General features: G+C 33.9%; 2 protein-coding genes and 1 pseudogene across 6 annotated transcripts; 2 read left to right on the forward strand and 1 right to left on the reverse strand.

The window, feature by feature from the left end:
• The first annotated feature begins 658 nt into the window (after positions 1 to 658).
• On the forward strand, positions 659 to 5,268 carry LOC146935486 (cysteine-rich receptor-like protein kinase 15). The gene is made up of 7 exons (XM_085750679.1): positions 659 to 1,568; positions 2,061 to 2,177; positions 2,259 to 2,431; positions 2,533 to 2,743; positions 4,107 to 4,344; positions 4,568 to 4,718; positions 4,796 to 5,268. The coding sequence occupies exons 1-7, from the start codon at positions 746 to 748 to the stop codon at positions 5,105 to 5,107; spliced, it is 2,025 nt and encodes a 674-aa protein (XP_085606805.1). The 5' UTR covers positions 659 to 745; the 3' UTR covers positions 5,108 to 5,268.
• A 1,302-nt stretch (positions 5,269 to 6,570) lies between these two features.
• LOC146935487 (pentatricopeptide repeat-containing protein At1g11290, chloroplastic pseudogene) lies at positions 6,571 to 9,698 on the reverse strand (annotated as a pseudogene). 4 transcript variants are annotated; one of them, XR_015030257.1, is made up of 3 exons: positions 9,409 to 9,698; positions 7,027 to 9,305; positions 6,571 to 6,912 (listed from the first exon to the last, which is right to left on the reverse strand). The product of XR_015030257.1 is annotated as a pentatricopeptide repeat-containing protein At1g11290, chloroplastic pseudogene, transcript variant X4 (transcript). The 4 variants fall into 4 exon arrangements; XR_015030256.1 differs by having other exon boundaries at positions 6,571 to 6,900; positions 7,027 to 9,698; XR_015030255.1 differs by having other exon boundaries at positions 6,571 to 6,907; positions 7,027 to 9,698.
• Positions 9,699 to 17,020: 7,322 nt separating this feature from the next.
• LOC146935488 (pentatricopeptide repeat-containing protein At1g11290, chloroplastic-like) lies at positions 17,021 to 19,835 on the forward strand. The gene has a single exon (XM_085750680.1). The coding sequence runs from the start codon at positions 17,113 to 17,115 to the stop codon at positions 19,552 to 19,554; it is 2,442 nt and encodes an 813-aa protein (XP_085606806.1). The 5' UTR covers positions 17,021 to 17,112; the 3' UTR covers positions 19,555 to 19,835.
• The last annotated feature ends 321 nt before the right edge of the window (positions 19,836 to 20,156 follow it).

Below are 20,156 nucleotides of genomic sequence, written 5' to 3' on the forward strand. Positions count from 1 at the left end.
TTTATATTTTAAATATATATTCTTTTTTTGACCAAGTATTTACTTTTGCATCATTTTGAGAATAAATTTTATTTTATATGCAATCAAACAAGGGAAGAAAAAATATTTTATCTTTCTTACCTTTTATGTTATTTCTCACCAAATAATAACAGAGAAATAATCTTGTACTAACAAAAAAAATTGTTAGTATTCTTATAGTTCAGGAAAAGTGTCTTGAAACTTGAGTCTTACGTGGTCAAGTTGGATCCGAAAGTTTGGGGACGTAGGAGCCATTTGTGGGGTCCACTAAATTTTTTTCTTCTCGAGGATGAGGAGAAACGCAAAAAATTAGTGTTTCGTGTTTGAAAGACTCAAAAATCGTAACTTTACTCCATTACTTTATCTAACATTTTCTTTTGGTGACCTCAGGTGATAGCTTGATAGCGTGCTTCTCATTAAATCTCATATTCTAATCGCCACACGGTAAAAATTCTTGTGTGACTAATCCATACATAAATTTGTGAATAGACGAGTCCTTGAACCGGATACCGAGCTTTCAAAATTCAAAACCAAAAACACATTTTGTTTTGGTGTCTAAAATTTTCTTTCCTAACATATTTTCATCCTTAATTCATTCAATCCACAAACAAATTTGTACATTTATTTAAAAGGTAATTGTTATAAATTATTAAAATAAGGAATATAAATAAACTCTTGCAAAGCATCTTTATTACCACTTGGTATTAATCCGAAAATCAAGCCCTAAATGGCAGTAACGTCACATAAACTATTGAACAGACAAAGTGGCAGTGGCAGTAGCATCTCAGCAATGCTCTATCAATGGTTGATTACCATCAAATTGATATGGTTTTTTTCCTTTGCTTATACACAACAACTTGAATATAGATATGCTTGTGTAGATCATTCTTCTATTCCTCCATCAAACACATACCAAAGAAACCTCAACAATTTGCTCTCAATACTATCATCAGATTCTGCTATCAGCAATGGTTTTGGACACACAACTTCAGGTAATGATCAAAACAATAAGGTTTATGGACTATACTTTTGTCGTGGCGATGCGAACGCCACCCTTTGTAACTCATGTGTTCAATATTCTAGCAAATTGATAAAGCAGAAATGCCCTAATAATGCTTCAGCTATTTTTTGGTGCCCCTTTTGTCTTTTGAGATACTCAAACCAAAATTTCATTGGTAAATTAGCTGTAAGACCAAGGATTCCTATGTTTGATTCAACACAAAATTTTACAAGTGCTGGTGAGTTTGATAGTGATGCTAGGATTTTGATGAATGGTTTGATACAAATGGGATCAAAGACACCGTTAATGTTTGGAACACATATGTTTAACATAAATGGTACTCAAAGAAGGTATGGTTGGGTGCAATGCAGCCGAGATATTACTAGTGAGGAATGCAGAACTTGTTTGAGTAATATGCTTGATGATGTTGAAAATTGTTGTATGGAGAAGCGAGTGTGGCGTATATTTTCGCCAAGTTGTGTTGTGATGTATGAAACTCAGCCATTCCTTTTGTCGGGTACACAGCCTGACGCGCCTGCGCATCAGAAAGGTATCACTTCATCTTTTTAATTAAGTAAACCTGTCAATATTCGTAGACGGCGGTTTTTCTAGATTACTCGTTAATATTCATAGACTCTACTACTTATTAGGTTAATGCTAGTCAATTAGGCATTCAATGTATTCGTTGTAACACCGTTATAAATAGAACTTGTTATCCGAGTTAGACACAGAAAATCTAATTCAATAACATCTATACCTAAACTGCTCTTCTGGTAACTATGGCTTAACATCAAAATTGTCGTACGGCTTTCAGAGTTTTCAAAATCACTTACAACTTTTATTCTTCAATTTATGGTTACAAAGAGTTCTCAAGAAATTTTCTCTGATACCATATTGATATATAATTTATCTGTCTAACTCAGATCACACAACTTGAATTTATAATGGATTAGAAATTTACAATAAATACATTGAATGCCTAATTGATTAGCATTAACCTTGGAATCTGTATCAAGCTAAGGCTATTATAAATTTGTTTCAGAAAACAAGAGCAAACAAAAGGATACAATTCTAATAATAATCATTGTTGTAATCGCAACGGTGGTAGCGTTATTGGCTTTCAGTACATTCTACTACAGGCGCTTGCAACGGAAAAAAGGTGAGCACTAACTCTCAACCATTTCTTTAAGTTGAGGCTATTGATTGTATCTGTATATGTTTGATAATTCAATATTTTCAGATGAAAAAGAGATGCATATCCTCGATGCAGTTTTGTCTCAAGACGAGACTAACAACGAGGAGAATGTGAATTCTGAGCTACCTATGATGCCTCTGAGCACTATTCTAAAAAGTACTCACAATTTTTCTGATAAATATAAATTGGGGGAAGGTGGATTTGGAAATGTCTACAAGGTACTACATTAGGATAAGATACATGATATCTGTTTGTACGATAACTGATTTTTCCACTTGCAACGTTAATCTTACACAAAAATTTTAAAAAAATGTTTTAGGGTGTTTTAGCAGATGGAAGGGAAATTGCTGTTAAAAGGCTTTCGAAAACATCGGTTCAAGGTGTTGAGGAATTCAAGAATGAAGTAATGTTGATAGCCAAATTGCAGCATCGGAACCTTGTGAGACTGTTAGCTTTCTGCATTGAGCAAAATGAAAAGCTGCTCATCTATGAGTACATGCCTAATTCAAGCCTCAATTTCCAGCTACGCGGTATGACTCCCAAATGCTGAACCTGTAGTTTTATGCTTTTTTTTCTTTTCTTTTTCTTTAATACTCCTACTTGAGGGATTCATACAAACTTCCTTCAATTACTTAGATATCAGAAAGAAACACTGATATTAACAAGTCTTAAATCACCACACAGTTTTGTATCCTTTCCTGGTATTTGAAAGGAAGAAAACACGTAGTTTGCTGGTAAATAATGATGGAAAAAAATTCAAATTTAAAATATTCAGTGTATTTTAATTAAATAAACTTGAAGGTACTAATTAAGTTCTCTTAAAATTTAGGTTGAACCTAACTCAACACTTACAAAATGAGCTTGTTGTAAGGTGAGGGATGCCTCTCAGTTATAAACATAAGTTTTAGGTTATCTCATCCGATGTGGAACATCGAGTGCGTAACCCGAGTGGCCCGATAGGGTGGCCCAACGGATCTTTGATAAGCTGACATAACCGACTTTCGTTGATAATTTGGGGGGTGGTCCAACTATTTTCACAAAATAGCCTTAAACAGTCCCATTTTGCTTACTATTTTGTTGCAGGCACCTAAAATTGGGTAAGTTGCCTCAGAGAGTACTTCATATTTGATATCTATATTTATTTGCGGATTTAATACTTGACAGAGTTGGTTTGAACAGAAAAATGCATCGGATTTTGTCAAAATTCTCTTCAGCTAAGTACAAATTTGAGTTCTAAAAGTCTATTGCTATACAGTTAAGGTCCCTTTAATATATGACAGTTGTTTGCATAAACTTAGGTGAAACTCTTACAGGATTACGATTTCTGCAACATCCTCTAAGTTGTTTCCTTGAAGACTTCAATTGCAATTAGTAGGTCTAAAATGAGCTATACTGATCCAATTTAGGCCAGTGTTATCAATACCAGATTGTGGAACGGCAAAAATCTGCTATGTGAAATAGCGAATAGCTTTTCAGGAAAATAGCGGAAGCCGCATAGCGGTTAAAATAAGTCAAATATATATAAAAAAGGCACTCTGCATACAAATCCGTTATACTGACAGGTTTAAGTATTACGGTGAATATAGGAGTAACACTCACCGAACCTTCATCTTTTTTATTATAAAAATCCGTTATGCTATATTGCCGCTATTTGACAACTCTGATTTAGGCATCATTTAGGAACTTCAATCTTCAGGAGAAGGTTCTGGTTCAGAAACATTAGGTTTGTGACCTTTGTACATTAGCCCCTTGTTAAACACTAAAACTCACACTTATGCACTATGATGTCCAGCTGGAGTTATGCTTCTCAGATGCACTACAATGTATTATCAATCATTTTTTCGGTTTCAGTCATATTGATTAGAATTGCATTGCTTTAAATTGTACTTCCAGATTTGGTAAAGGGCACACAGTTGGACTGGAAACAACGATTAAACATTATTAATGGGATTGCTAAAGGGCTTCTCTATCTTCATGAGGACTCTAGACTCAGGGTTATTCATAGAGACTTGAAAGCTAGCAACATTTTGTTAGATCATGAAATGAATCCAAAAATCTCAGACTTTGGACTAGCAAGAACATTTGGAGGAGATCAAGGGGAATCAAATACAATGAGAGTTGTGGGAACATAGTAAGTATAAACTATGTTTGCTTTTTGTTCAATTGGACAAGAATGATTATATACTTCCTCATAAGGATTAAAGGAGTATGCATAACCACATAGCATCACATTTTAAACTTTAAGCCACTTTATATGAATTCATTCTCAATGTTTCTAGTTTTTTTTTTTGTCTATGTTATGTTTTTATTGGATATCAAAAAGAGACATTGAATGATATTTTGATTTTGAGCAGTGGATACATGGCTCCAGAATATGCTATCGAAGGCTTGTTTTCAGTGAAGTCAGATGTTTTCAGCTTTGGTGTTCTTTTGCTAGAGATCATCAGTGGAAAAAGGAACAACAGATTCTATCTTTCAGAGCATGGCCAAAGCCTTCTCACATATGTAGGTTTCCTGATTTATGCTTGTATTCATTTTCCTCTCGCTTATAACTAAAATCAAATGCATGAACAAAATTATAGGCATGGAACTTTTGGAGTGAAGGCAAAGGTTTAGAATTGATGGATCCATTGATAGTAAAGTCATGTATGCCTAGTGAAGTTTTGAAGTGTATACACATTGGCCTATTGTGTGTACAAGATAACGCAGCTGATAGGCCTACAATGTCAGGTGTTGTTCACATGCTTGGAAGTGACAATGTTACTCTTCCCATCCCCATATGTCCATCTTTTTCTGTTGGAAGGTCTACAAATATTGAAGGAGGGTCTTCATCAAACGCTTCTACCTCTGTCACTGTCAATGAAATAACCCTATCCGAAGTGTTGCCTAGATGATCAACAGAAATGGAGATGTTTTTCTTCTTAGCTTTACATAAATTATTGGTGGATAAGTTTATTTGAGTCCTCGAAATATATCTGTCAGCATTTGATATGGTTTATGTTATTTTGCACACCACATTTTGGATTATTTAAACTTATAGATTAACATTTATCAATTATTTAGAATACTGTTTGAACAATTAATATAACAAATAGGGTAGTTAGAGTTCAATTACAGTGATTGATCAATTGATAGATATTGTATTAGGAAGGTTTAGTAAGTGACCTATATTGGGTTTGAGTATCCATTTGATGTTCGATGAGAAGTTCCTACTCTCATCTGATCACCATTAGGCAATTGACATACTAAAAACACTTTTCAGGTAAAGAGAAGTTCTCTTTCATTCCTTACTCTCTTCCAAGTGGTTTCACTCACAACCTGTGAAGCCCAGATACGAGATACGATACGGATACGATACTGCACCGATACGCCGATACGGAAAAATTTCAAAAATCAAGATACGATACGGTTGGGATACGTTAATAAAAAAAATTATATAGTTAAATGTACAATATAATTATAACCATTTTTTTAATATGCAAATATATTAACAAACACAAGAAACCAGGCTCGTAGCACATTAACATAAATATAAATAATATTGACGATTAAGAGAGTGGTCATTAGTCAATTACATACGCAATATATACAAAAAAGAGCACCATCAGTGCTATACATCAATGCTACACTATATCCAAAAGGAACATTGTTAGTGCTATACTATATCGATCCAAAAAAGAAGCACTATATCCAAAAAAGAACACATCAGTGCTAAGAGTTAACACTAACATGTAACTAACTTTTACATCTCCTCTCCTCCATTCCCATCATCAAGATACAAATCAGCTTCCAAATCCGGTTCATCCAAAGACAACTCTGCTAACTTAATTCCAACATCATCAAGCGGTTCATGAGCATCTCTACTAATGTCCCACATTCTTGATTGTCCTTTCTTATAATCTTCTTTCCTTGACAAGAAAATGGCCGAGCAGTTCAACGGTGGCCAAAGTGGACGGCTACCACTTTGGAAGAAAAAGTTGAAACCCTAATTTTTTAGAAAGGAGAAGATGCAATTGTTTGTGTGGTGTGGTGTGGGTCGTACTGGCACCAAAGAAAGATAAATGAAATGTATATATATTATAGTAATATAATGTTTTTATTCTTATTTTTTTATAAAAAAACAGAAATCAAAATAATATAAAAAACACAAGTATCCGTGCGTATCGGGATGTATCGGGAAGTATCGGATAATTATTTTTAAAAAAATAAAATTTAATATTTGGATACTCTCCGGATACGTATCGGGAAGTATCGGGCAGGTATCGGTGCAGGATACGCAGGGGATACGGTACGTCATCCATTTTGAAGTATCGGGGCTTCACAGCTCACAACCATTAGGATAAAAAAAAGAGCTATCATTAAATATGTTGTAGTTTGATATCTACATGATTTCTATCAATTGAGACATAACTAAATCGAGAACAGGAAAAGCTTGTGCTTATGTTACTTGCCTCTTGGTTTTCAACTTTCCTTAATGTTCTCATGCCTAAAGATAAAGGAGCTGCACAGTAAATGAACACGAATCAATGTAGCCGCAACACTTACGTGGCACCAGCCAAAGCGTTGTGTATATTCTCTTCATTGTTTTCTTTCGTTGCAGAAGAGTAGCATTGTAGAAACCTTCCCAGCATTTATGAAAATTAACTTTTTTTTCTAAACAACAATGACGGGCAATATCCACTGCTTCCTGATTACTAACCTGAAATGAGAATGAGAAAGAGAACCATAAATTCAGTCGATATATGAGCAACAATAAATTGGTATACGTTCTAAGAAGCTATAAACTTTGCAATCAATTTCTTAGGTCCTTTACCTTATCCCATAATCTGTCTAGATTAATATTAACAAGTTTTTGTTCAACTCTGATAACATTGGTCTTGCGCTATGCTGCATTGTAGAAGCCACCTTCTGGTATATCACATCCACCTTAGAAAGCCTATTGGGCAAGTTTTGACCGAATTGGTCGTTAGGTTCATAGAATGAATAAATTCTGAGTAGTGATAGGCAACAGGCATATACCATGGACGTTCAAATCAGTCCAACTGAATTTCTTCAGTTCACTATCTCTAATCAATGTCAGTTCTAATTGATTCACCAATAATCACCACAAGAACAGATTCCATTCTTAAAATGATGGAACCTACGTAAATCACGTACTATAATTTCCCTCCCCGTCACAAGTGAAATGTACTTAGTGGCATCGTGGCAGTCTCCACAAACTCTTAGATTCTTCCTTACATGTATTGGTGTACCGTGGTTTGTGTTTAAAAGTCCAAATGCAATAGCAAGCCTCTCACTATGGCTACTGAGCAATTGCTCCTTCACATTTTCCTCCACGTCATGAATAGAGTTGGTGTCAGGTATGTAACCAGCATCCCTGATCTTATCTCCAAGAGCCTCGAGAAAAGCGTAGATTTTCTTCGCTTGAGGATGATTCGTACTCCCTGAGTAGAATGTGTGAACTTCATTTCTCAATTCAACAAAACTACAGCCTGGAGTTTTGTGGATACCCTTTTTCTCCATGGCTGATCTCACCATGGCCACTTTGTCCCACATTGATGCAGAGGCATAAATGTTTGCTAGCAGAACATGATACCCACCCTCGTCTGGATCTAACTCAAATAGTTTGTCTGCAGCTTTTTCGCCCAATTCGACAGTTTTATGAATTTTGCAAGCACCTAGCATTGCACCTAAAACGGTAATCCCTGGTTTGATAGGCATCTCTTGAATTAAACTCCAAGCACCATGTAACTTTCCGGCACGACCAAGGAGATCGACCACAGCACTATAGTGATCCATTGAAGGCTCCAAGCCATAATCTTCCTTCATGCTTTGAAAGAAATGGAGGCCCTCTTTCACGAAACCCGAGTGACTACAAGCCGAGATAACAGACAAAAATGTTGTATCATTTGGCATAACAGCTTCTTTCTGCATATCGTCAAAGAGATCAATAGCTTCTTTTCCAAGGCCATGTGTGCCATATCCATCTATCATTGCATTCCATGTTATCACATGCCGTTCTTGCATCATGTCGAAAAGCTTCCTTGCAGTTTGAATGGCTCCACATTTTGCATACATGTCAACAAGAGCAGTAGCAACATAGACATCATTGTCCATAAAAGTCCTTATTGCAAGTCCATGAATCCACTTGGCCATCCGGTTAACCGATAAATCAGCAAGAGCAGTAATTACAGCCACTAAAGTAAAGCAGTCAGGTTTAACTTCTTGAGATTGCATCACACAAAACAGATTTAAAGCCTCATTAACGTATCCATTTTGAGCATAACCTAATATCATCGCATTCCACGTCACGTTTGTTTTCTTCTTCAAATTATCAAAGATTGAGGCTGCGACGTCAACTCTCTTACAATTCGAATACATGGATAGTAAAGAGTTCATAACAGACACTTCAAAATCAAGTTTCAGTCGATCCACTAATTTATGAACAAATCTCCCCCGTTCAAGATCACCTAAATCAGCACAAGCAGTCAAAGCCGCCATAATTGCAACTCGTGTAGGTTCAACTCCTTCATCCAACATCTTCAAAAAAGTAGCAAACGCTTCTTCAGATTTTCCTATTTGTGCATAACCATCAATCATCGTATTCCACGAAACAACACACTTGTTACTCATCCCCTCAAAAACCAACCTCGCAATCCTTTCACACCCGCATTCAAAGTACATATACAAAAGCGCATTTGTAAAACTAACCTTCGACTCAAATCCAAATCTAAGAGCATAACCATGAATAGACTTTCCAATTCTCAAATCCTTAATATCCGCCACAGCTGGCAAAACACTAACCAACGTAACAGAATCCGCCTTTAAGCCAGCTTCCTGCATCCGAAGAAACAAATCCAAAGCTCTCTCTGGATAACCATTCTGCGCACATCCCGCAACCAAACTAGTCCAAGACACCAAATCCTTCTCCGACAATCTCTCAAAAACCTTATACGCATCATCAATCTCCCCACATTTCACATAAAAATCCATAACACCAATCATAGAAAACAAATCATACTCAAACCCATTAACTATCACCTGCCCATGAATCTCTCTACCCTTTTCAAGTTCAAATCTTTTCCCACACAACTGCAACAAATAAGCAAAATCATACACAACTGGCCTAACACCATCATTTTGCATCCTATGATAAAAACACAAAGCATCACATAAAGATGAGTTTTTTGCATACCCTTTGAGCATGGCATGGTAAAGAACATCTTGTTTGTGTTCAACAGTGTCAAAGACAAGAGATGCTTCATTGATGCTGCCATGTTTGAAGAACATGTTTATGAGTTTGGTTTGGAACAAGTGGTCATTGTAGTAGGAACCAGTTTTGATGATTAAGGGAAGGATTTGATGAAGGTGTTTTGTGGAAGTGCAGTGGTCTAAGAGAGTAGATGAAGGGTGTTTGTAGATGTTTGTATGGAGTAAGGTTGTTGTGTTGGGAAAGATCTGAGAGCTCATTCTCTTTTGTGTGAAAACAGTGAGTTAAGAGGTAGTTATTCGTTATTAAGCCATATCCACTTGCACATTTTATCTTCTTGGGAAATATTCTTATTTATTTATTTTTATTTCAAAACAATGTTTATGTGAATGCCGAAATTTTCTAGATCAGTTATGTCTTAGAGCATTTACAAATTACAACGATTACAACGATGCAGGGTTATGCTAACTGATACCTTTAGAGCAATGGTTAAGGAAACCAAAAAAATGAAGTTTTAAGTTGAAATTACTATTTTTTAGACTTTTGAGGAGTTGAATGCACAAGTCTCAATGCGAGAATACTATTATACTCCCTCCGTTTCAAAATGAGTGTCGCTTTAGCCAAAAAAATTTGTTTCAAAATGAATGTCACTTTCAGTTTCCAATGCAATAATAACTTTTTCTTTTCAATTCTACCCTCTAATCACTACTCTGCACACTACTTTCAAAGTATTACTTTTAAAACTAACCAATAGTCAATAAGGATAATTTGGTAAAATAATCATTCTCTTTTTTTTAATCATTGCATTTCTTAATATGTGTGTAAACACCTAAAACGACACTCATTTTGAAACGGAGGGAGTATTTGATTTCTTAACCATTTACCTTGAGAACACTAGTTAACATTTTCTTTATAAATTACCCATCAACAAAATTCTAATGATGATACTAGGAGTTGAACCTATACTCTTGCGAAATACTCTTATGAGTTAACTTTTTATCATCTAAATTTACTTAGACAAACTATTATATTCTTAGTTTATAAAAGAACTTATCAACTAAGTTTTTTTCTTCCTTCAATAGTCAATAAGGATAATTTGGTAAAATAATCATTCTCTTTTTTTTAATCATTGCATTTCTTAATATGTGTGTAAACACCTAAAACGACACTCATTTTGAAACGGAGGGAGTATTTGATTTCTTAACCATTTACCTTGAGAACACTAGTTAACATTTTCTTTATAAATTACCCATCAACAAAATTCTAATGATGATACTAGGAGTTGAACCTATAGTCTTGCGAAATACTCTTATGAGTTAACTTTTTATCATCTAAATTTACTTAGACAAACTATTATATTCTTAGTTTATAAAAGAACTTATCAACTAAGTTTTTTTCTTCCTTCAAAAAACCTTAAGCTAATAATAGTTTTTTTCTTCCTTCAAAAAGTTTTTCTTAGAATTTATTTTTTAAATTAAGAGAATTTATCAATTAAATTAACCTCGAGTTAATTTTATTATATCCTTTTTCGTGACTTGCCCCCACTTTTTTTATTAGTTTTCATTAAAAATTAAATGGTAACGTCACAATTTTTTTTAAATAATTTTATCTGTGAATGAAATAGAATGTAATAAGGTAGTTAATTTTAAAAATTGGATGTTATCTCATTTCATTTCACTATATTTTATGCTATACCATTAAGCCATTAATGAATTTTTATATAAGTATATGTATCGTATACAATATCGCCCCCACTAGTCGAAATTTTGGATCCGTCACTATGCATCATACATACGAGATTAGTCAAGTGAGGATGAAAAAGGAGCAATACGAGATTAGTCAAGTGAGGATGAAAAAGGAGCAAAATTGTGTGTCTAGGCACCACAAACTTTTTCCATGTAATAGGGAATTGGGTAGCTCAACTTGTTTGAGCTAAATGATAAGAAATTGAAGTGTTTGAATTCAAAAAATAAAAAACAAAGATTTATTTACAATTTAAGAAAAAAATTCTCAACTACTATTATTCTTAATTAGGTTCTTCGACTAACAATTGACTGATAACAAATCATCAATCAACAATGCATCTCCCTAAAGTGGAAACTCTCAACAAAGTTTGTGCTTCTTCCATCGTGGTCAGTAACAAATTAAAGAGAAAGTAATAACATGGGATAAGAATGATTAAATAAGTTGTTGAACTTTCTCATCCAATATTGTGTGCATGCATCAAAAGTGTTGCCTTAAAAAATAAGTCAAGAATAAGAATCAACAAACAACAACTCTAATACAAGGAAGATGGAATGATGAGATGATACTTGAAAAGATAAGGAAATAATAACCAAAGAAAAAGAAAAATGTTTGGAGAAAGGAGGAAAATAAACATACAATTGTTGTAACAGGTGCAAGTAGTAGGTGTGGTTTGGAGAGTTTGTTGGTTACGAATTTACTTATGTATACCGCGTATTTATGAATGATATTGTTTGTGGACAATTCGGTCATGAGAATGGTAGGTTAGTGGGATAATATGAGGTTTTTTTTATTTTATTTTTATTTTTATGTATACCATGTATTTATGAGTGATATTGTTTGTGGACAATTCGGTCATGAGAATGGTAGGTTAGTGGGATAATATGATTTTTTTTTTTATGTGTTGTATGTGTCAGTGACGTGAGTTGGGGGGGGGGGGGGGGGGTATAAGTTATTTTTTCTATTTTTTAATTCTAATTTTTATTTTTATTAATTAAAATAATAGAGTTTTGTAGGGAAATTTTTTAACGAAAACTTGTAGGATTATAATTATAAATAAACGATGAATTATGATTCAAGACCTTGGAAAAAAAGTAGAGATTGATAGGCTAAACTCCTTATGTCAGCTAATATCTTGTCTGAATTGTAAGCATTGCGTTGTCAACAATGATAGAGTTGATATCTGATTCTGCTGGAGCATTCACTTATGAACGGATCAAAGTGTTCATGCTAAGTTGGTACAAAGGCAATCATAGTTTGAAGCTCACCAATTTTCTCATCCACGTGTACTTTATGGAAGATGCTTCTGATATCTTCTGGTCACTGTAGCTTACATCTTGGAATTGTTACATGGCGGGCATAACACACAATGGTCAAATTGACAAATGCATTGTGACATTCACTCACATGCAAGAGTCATATGTTCGGCCAAACTATGTCGATGTTTGTTGAAATGAAAGGGTTAGAGATTGCCTCATAGTGTAATACACACCCTTCACAATGCATGATTTAGCAAGAATAAGTTCTATCAGAACAAGATGTGCAATTCACAGCGACCTTATCAAGGTTGGTTTGAATCATATTGATTTTCTCAAAACTCAAGTTGGTTTGTTCTACCTTTATTTTGGCATGGTTGATTCGGCCAATAGAATCTTTAGTGATGAAAAGTCTGTCTCATTTAATTGCAACTAGACGTGCAATGTATTGGTAAGTTTTATTGAATTATTATTGATAATTATTGTAGTTTAAAGAAACAAGATATAATATATTGATATGAATGTTTGTTATATTGACTTTGCTTTCAGTTTAGAATATAAGTTTTTTTTTGACAAAGAATATAAATTTTTTTAAAACAAGAATAATAAGTTAACTGTTTTAATGTTTTTTTAGCATTATTTAAATACTGAAAATAAAAAATGGTATAAAATCATGGAATTTGTAGAGCTCGTTCTAATCGTTGTTGTCATGCATGAGAAAATTTTATAATTAAAAACATGCAACATTTTAATAATTTACATCTTATAAGAAAATAAAAATATACTGTATGTATCATACAATAAACACAAATTATAATAATCTTGAGGTATAACTTAACTTTATTGAACTTATAACTTTAATGAAAAAATTACGCACACAACTAAACAGTACATTAAGACAAATGATTTTCTATTTGTGTGAGAATTTATATGATTATAAAACTAAAGAAATTAAAGTGTGGGTTATATCATGGGTAACTATTTTCTCTCCATTATTTAATTTTTTTTCTACTTTCTTAATTTAATCCCTATTTTTTTTATGTTAATTTCTAATATTTTTTATTTAATTAATAAAAGGAGAGAAATAGAGTTGCGGAGGATGTGTAATTATAAGATTATGATAATAATTGATTTTTTAAATTTAATTAATAAAATGAGAGCTTTGAATTGAATAGTTATAGTCGAACTTGTAGGATTATAACATAGAGTTATGGTTTCTTCAAAAAAAAAATAACATAGAGTTATGGAGGCTAGATAGCTATATGATTACAACTATAAATGATTTTTTTAATTCAATTAATATAATGGAAGTAATGAAGGGAAAAATTATTGTAGAACTTGTAGGATGCTAATATAGTTGAGATGATTTGCCTTCTAGGAACCTCTAGCTTTTTTTGTTTAAAAAAATGACACATTTATAACATCTCGTCACAATTAATGTATAGATAGAGAAACATGAACAATAGGAAAAGGAGTTTCATAACTATGTAGAAGAGTAAGATTAAGATTGTGTCAAACAAATTAAAAACAAATCAAAAGAAATATGGAAAAGAAAATGATATCCTCAAGTGGAAAAGGAGGTGAGGTTTAGTATGGGAAAGCAAAGTTGTTTCCCATCATGGGAAAGTTTTTTTTGAACCGTTAGATTAAAGAGGAATACACATTTTATGATGGTATGTCTATACTATATAATCCATCAGCATTCTCTCTCCTCCATTCCACCACCACACTATCTTCCATCTCAGTCTTACTTTTCAATCCAAAGAACACAAATTTACTACTCAAATTTGGACAAACTGAGCTGAGTTTTGGAAACAAGGAGGGACTATGTTGTCGCCATCAGCAAACTTATAAGCATCTGTACCAATAACAGAGAGATGAATCAAACTCCAATAAATCTCCCCAAACATAGAAAACACTACAGGAGTCATATGTAATCAAGAAACCAATATTTTTTTTTATCATTTCTTTATGTAAATTCAGCACCATCACATATACAAACACTAGATCTGGTTCGACTTTTCCTTCATCATCACATATTCAAAAATTAGATCAGTTCGGCATCCATAACTTTACTACCGAAAGTGACTGGAAACTCTCCTGCAGTGGTGTGCCGTGGGTCTCCGGCGAAGGTTCTTAGAACTAGATGTTAATAAATAAATAAATAATTTGTTTTTCTTCAAACTCTACTTATTTTTTATACCCAGATTGCTTCTGGCAGAGTAATTTTGATTTTGGTGCTTGTTTTTCTTTTAAATTAGATGTTGATAAATAAATAAATAATTAGTTTGAATAAGTCTTATTTTAGAAACAATTGGGAGAGAAAAAAAATCTAGTATGAATTTGTGTTGTTTCTATGACTGAGCAAGTAAAGAAAATGGTGGACGTGGGTTAGTTTCAATCCCATGATGTTGAAGACAATGTAAACAAGATATGGTGTGTGTGGTCTATGATTAAATCAGTGTTCCTATTTAATCAAGTGGTAAAAAAATAGCTTTCCCATGGTGGGAAACAAGTTTCCTTTCCCATACTAAATGTCACCGGAAAAGGATGGACTAAGATTATACCAAACATTGCAAAATGAAAACCAAATATTGCTTTTTTTTTTTTGGCAGATTATTAAAGAAAGTAATAACATGAGACAAGAATGAATAAAGAAGTTGTTGAAAATAAGAATAAAAAAACAACAACTTTAATATAAGGAAGATGGAATGTTGAAATGATACTTGAAGAAAGAAGAAACTAAACATACAATTGTTTTAATAGGTGCATCTAGTACATGTGGTTTGATGAGTTTGTTATTTATGAATTTACTCATGTATATCGTGTATTTCTGAGTGATATTGTTTATGGACAATTTGTTCATGAGAATGGTAGGTTAGTGGGATAGTAGGTGGGTTTTTTTTTTAAGTGTTGTATGTGTGAGTGATGTGAGTTAGTGGGGGTCATATACGAGCTCACCAATTCTCTCATCCACATGTACTTCATGTGGGAATATGGAAGATGCTTCATATATCTTTTGGCACTACAGAGTTATCTGATGAGCATGACACATAATGGTCAAATTGATAAATGACTTGTATTCACTCAAATGGAAGAGTCAGATGTTCGGCCAACTCATACAAATAAAGTCAAATTATGTGTCAAGAACTTTGGGTTGATGACAATCCAATTTAAAATTGAACCGAGCTATTAACACTGATGTTATGGTGGATCTGTTTTGTTGAAGCAGACTTTCTGAGGAGACAATTTTGTTTATAGACAAAATGAATGTTGCAACAAATTATATAATATGGTTGGTTATATTGAGTGGTGTCAAGATTTATGACGACTTGGAAATTGTGCAAATGACATTTGATAAGTTGAATAGAGGAGACGGTCGTATACTTATGGTTTAGATTTATTGTTAACATGGTAAGTGGAAGAAAGCTCATGAATTACGGGGGTTGATAATAAAAAAGTGACCTCAATGATTCTTGGGAGTGTCAGGAAATTGCAAAGTTATTAAAACATAATTATGTTGTTTTACTTCTTTTTCAAACATGCAATGGTGTAAGTTATAGTTTTCTTGCATTGTTGTAAGTAAATGTGTTTTGAATGTTTTTTTATTTCTATTTGCATGTTTAAATCTGTATTATGAATTTTCTTGTTTGACTGCATTTTCCCAACATTGACATTAAGACCAATGATTTTCTAACTATTGCATGCATTTTCCCAACATTGACATGATGACAAATTTAATTATTTTGATATATATTTGTAATATTATATAATTAGGGTAGATTTTTTTTTTATTTTTTTAAGAATGATTGGAGTAGAAACTTATATATTTTTTGGGTCAAGTAATATAGTGGCTGGAGTTCACACATTTTAAATATGGAGAAGTGGGGTGTTCAGGGTTCGAACACGAACCCCAGACCTCTGCATATATTATGCATTTGTCTGTATCAACTGAGCTAAGTTCACAGAGATGAACTTATACTCCCTCTGTTCCTTTATAATTGACACTTTTGCATAAATTTTTTGTTTCTAATTAAGTGTCATTTTCAAAGTCCAATACATCATTAAATGTTGTTTTACCTATATTACCCTTAGATATCTATTGCAGAGAGAAATATATGAAATGAGATATTAAATGATTAAGGTTATTATAGAAAAAAGATAAATTATTGGATCAAAAGTAATAAAAGTATTTGTTATCTTTGTTTGGATAAAAAGTCAAAATGTGACAATTAAAAAACAACATAAGGGTATCATCTTATTACTCTCTTCGTCTCTAAATAATAGTCGTTTAAGGTTTATGCACGATTACTAAAGAAATGATTAAGTGTGTTGATTTTGATGGTAAAATTAGTATTATTTACTAAAACACCCTTATTAATTGTAGTTAATATTCTAAAGTGACAATTATTTTGAGAAAAAGAAAAATGGATAAAGAGACTATTATTGTAAGACTGGGGGAGTAGTTCACAAATATTATCAAAGAAATATTCAAATATCTGATTTTTTTTTAATCAATTTTTCATTAAAAAAAAAAGTAGAGTTCTAAAAGAGTTCATAAAAATTGTAAATATTTATCCCTCCATTTCTATGAAGATATGATACCATGTTTCAAAAAATCTATGACATGAATCAAACCAAATTGGTTCCTTCCAACTGAATCATCAATATTCCAAAATCTTGAACAACAATGAGTTCTAACCTCTTAGCACTACACACTCCATCACCACTCTCCACTACTACCTACACCCCCAGAAGAAGCACAACCCCATTATATCAAAGAATCTACATCCCAACCCATATCTACCGCCACCCATCATCCATCCTCCTAGAACTCACAACTTCCATTTCAGAGCTTCATCAAATCCTCCCTCACATCATCAAAAACGGTTTCTACAATCAACACCTTTTTCAAACCAAACTCATTAGCCTGTTCTGCAAATTTGGTACCATCAATGAAGCATTACGTGTTTTTGACTCAGTTGAAACCAAACTTGATGTTCTTTATCATACCCTTCTTAAAGGGTATGTAAAAAACTTATCTTTAAGTGAGTCTCTATCCTTTTTCAAAAGAATGCAAAATGATGAGGTTATGCCTGTTGTGTATGATTTTACTTATCTTTTGCAGTTATGTGGTGAGAATTTGGATTTGAAAAAGGGTATGGAGGTTCATGGGATGTTGATTAAAAATGGGTTTGAGTCGAATTTGTTTGCGATGACGGCTGTTGTTAATTTGTATGCGAAATGTAGGAAGATTGATGATGCCTATAAGATGTTTGTTAGAATGCCGGAGAGGGATTTGGTTTGTTGGAATACGGTTGTTGCGGGGTATGCGCAGAATGGGTTTGCTAGGAAGGCGTTGAAGTTAGTTTTGGATATGCAGGAGGATGGGAAGAAGGCGGATTCGATTACTTTGGTTAGTGTTTTACCGGCTGTGGCGGATGTTAAAGGTTTGAGAATTGGTAGGTTGATTCATGGTTATGCCGTTAGATTGGGATTTGATTCTATGGTTAATGTTTCAACTGCGCTTCTGGATATGTATTTTAAGTGTGGTGAGGTAGAGACTGGGAGGTTGGTTTTCCAAAGGATGAGCAGCAAGAATGTTATTTCGTGGAATACTGTAATTGATGGTCTTGCGCAGAATGGTGAATCTGAAGAAGCGTTTGCAATGTTTATGAAGATGTTGGAGGAAAAGGTGGAGCCTACAAATGTTAGTATGATGGGCGCTTTACATGCTTGCTCTAATTTAGGTGATCTTGAACGAGGGAGATTTGTTCATACATTATTGGATCAGATGAAACTTAATTCTAATGTGTCAGTAATGAATTCTTTGATTTCCATGTATTCAAAGTGTAAAAGAGTTGATATTGCAGCTTCGGTATTTGATAATTTAGAAGGGAAAACAAACGTCACATGGAATGCCATGATATTAGGTTATGCACAGAATGGTTGTGTAAATGAAGCTTTGAATCTGTTCTGTACTATGCAATCTGAAGGCATTAAACCTGATTCCTTTACATTTGTTAGCGTGATTACTGCTCTAGCAGATTTATCGGTTACCCGTCAGGCTAAGTGGATTCACGGACTTGCAATCAGAACAAATATGGACAGGAATGTCTTTGTTGCTACTGCTCTCGTTGACATGTACGTGAAATGCGGAGCCATCGAAACTGCAAGAGAGCTTTTTGACACGATGCAAGAGCGACATGTGATAACGTGGAATGCAATGATCGATGGATATGGGACACATGGCCTTGGAAAAGCAGCTCTAGATCTCTTTGATGATATGCAGAACGAAGCCTCTCTTAAGCCAAATGATATAACATTTTTGTCTGTTATTTCAGCATGCAGTCACTCAGGTTTTGTGGAAGAGGGTCTCTACTACTTCAAAATCATGAAGGAAGATTATGGCATGGAGCCTTCGATGGATCACTATGGTGCCATGGTTGATCTTCTAGGTCGTGCCGGCAAGCTAGATTATGCTTGGAAGTTTATTCACGAGATGCCTATCAAACCGGGGATTACTGTTTTAGGTGCAATGCTCGGTGCTTGCAAAATTCATAAAAATGTAGAATTGGGAGAAAAAGCTGCGGACATATTGTTCGAGTTGAATCCAGATGAGGGTGGATATTATATGCTGGTTGCAAACATGTATGCCTCTGCTTCAATGTGGGACAAAGTGGCTAAAGTGAGAACAGCCATGGAGAAAAAGGGGCTCCACAAAACTCCGGGATGCAGTTTGGTTGAATGGAGAAATGAAGTTCATGCATTCTACTCAGGAAGTACGAATCATCCTCAATCGAAGAGAATCTACGCTTTTCTCGAGACTCTTGGAGACGAGATCAGAGCTGCTGGTTATGTGCCTGACAATGATTCAATTCACGACGTAGAAGAAGACTTGAAGGAACAATTGGTCAGTAGCCATAGTGAGAGGCTTGCCATTGCATTTGGACTTCTGAATACAAGACCTGGTACGACAATACATGTAAGGAAGAACCTAAGAGTTTGTGGTGATTGTCACGAGGCTACCAAGTACATTTCGCTTGTGACCGGGAGAGAGATTGTCGTGCGAGATTTACAACGGTTCCATCATTTTAAAAATGGAAGATGTTCTTGCGGGGATTACTGGTAATACTATAGATGCCATTGTTACTGTTACTATCTTGGCATTATTTTTGTTCAACCTTTAACCACATCATAGACCATTGTAGTGTTCTGTTGAATCAGTGGTTTGTAACTATAAGATTCAGTTGTATAATGTTTTAGGAAATATGCAGTTTGATTCTAAAAGATGTTCAACTGTATTTTCTTGATCCTCTGAATTTTCTGTCTATTCAATTTTGTTGTACAATATGATTCTGAAAATTGTCTACCAAAGCAAATTGGTGATGTAAGTAGTTTATTTCTGTTGCACTTCAGAGTCTATTTTTTACTGATGCTGTAAATGTTTAGCCGATGTTGATTATGGCTCTAAGTAATTGACTTGTACTATACAATTCCTATTATTGTATGATTCAATGCGGATAATGTTGGAACTAGGACTTCATTAGACACTTGAATATTTTCAAAGATTTAGGTGGTTCTAGAGTAACTTGGTATGCTGAGTTCTTAATCTAAATTTTTATACGGGTAAATTTGGTCATTAAATGTGTGAGACTTTGTCCCTACAATCTATGAATTTTTTTTTTTTTTTTTTTTACGGGAATAGTCTATGAATGTATTGAAATTGTGAAT

Source organism: Medicago sativa, chromosome 3 (assembly GCF_051527215.1).
Source record: "Medicago sativa cultivar Bolivia chromosome 3, Bolivia_mono, whole genome shotgun sequence".
NCBI classification, from domain to species: domain Eukaryota; kingdom Viridiplantae; phylum Streptophyta; class Magnoliopsida; order Fabales; family Fabaceae; genus Medicago; species Medicago sativa.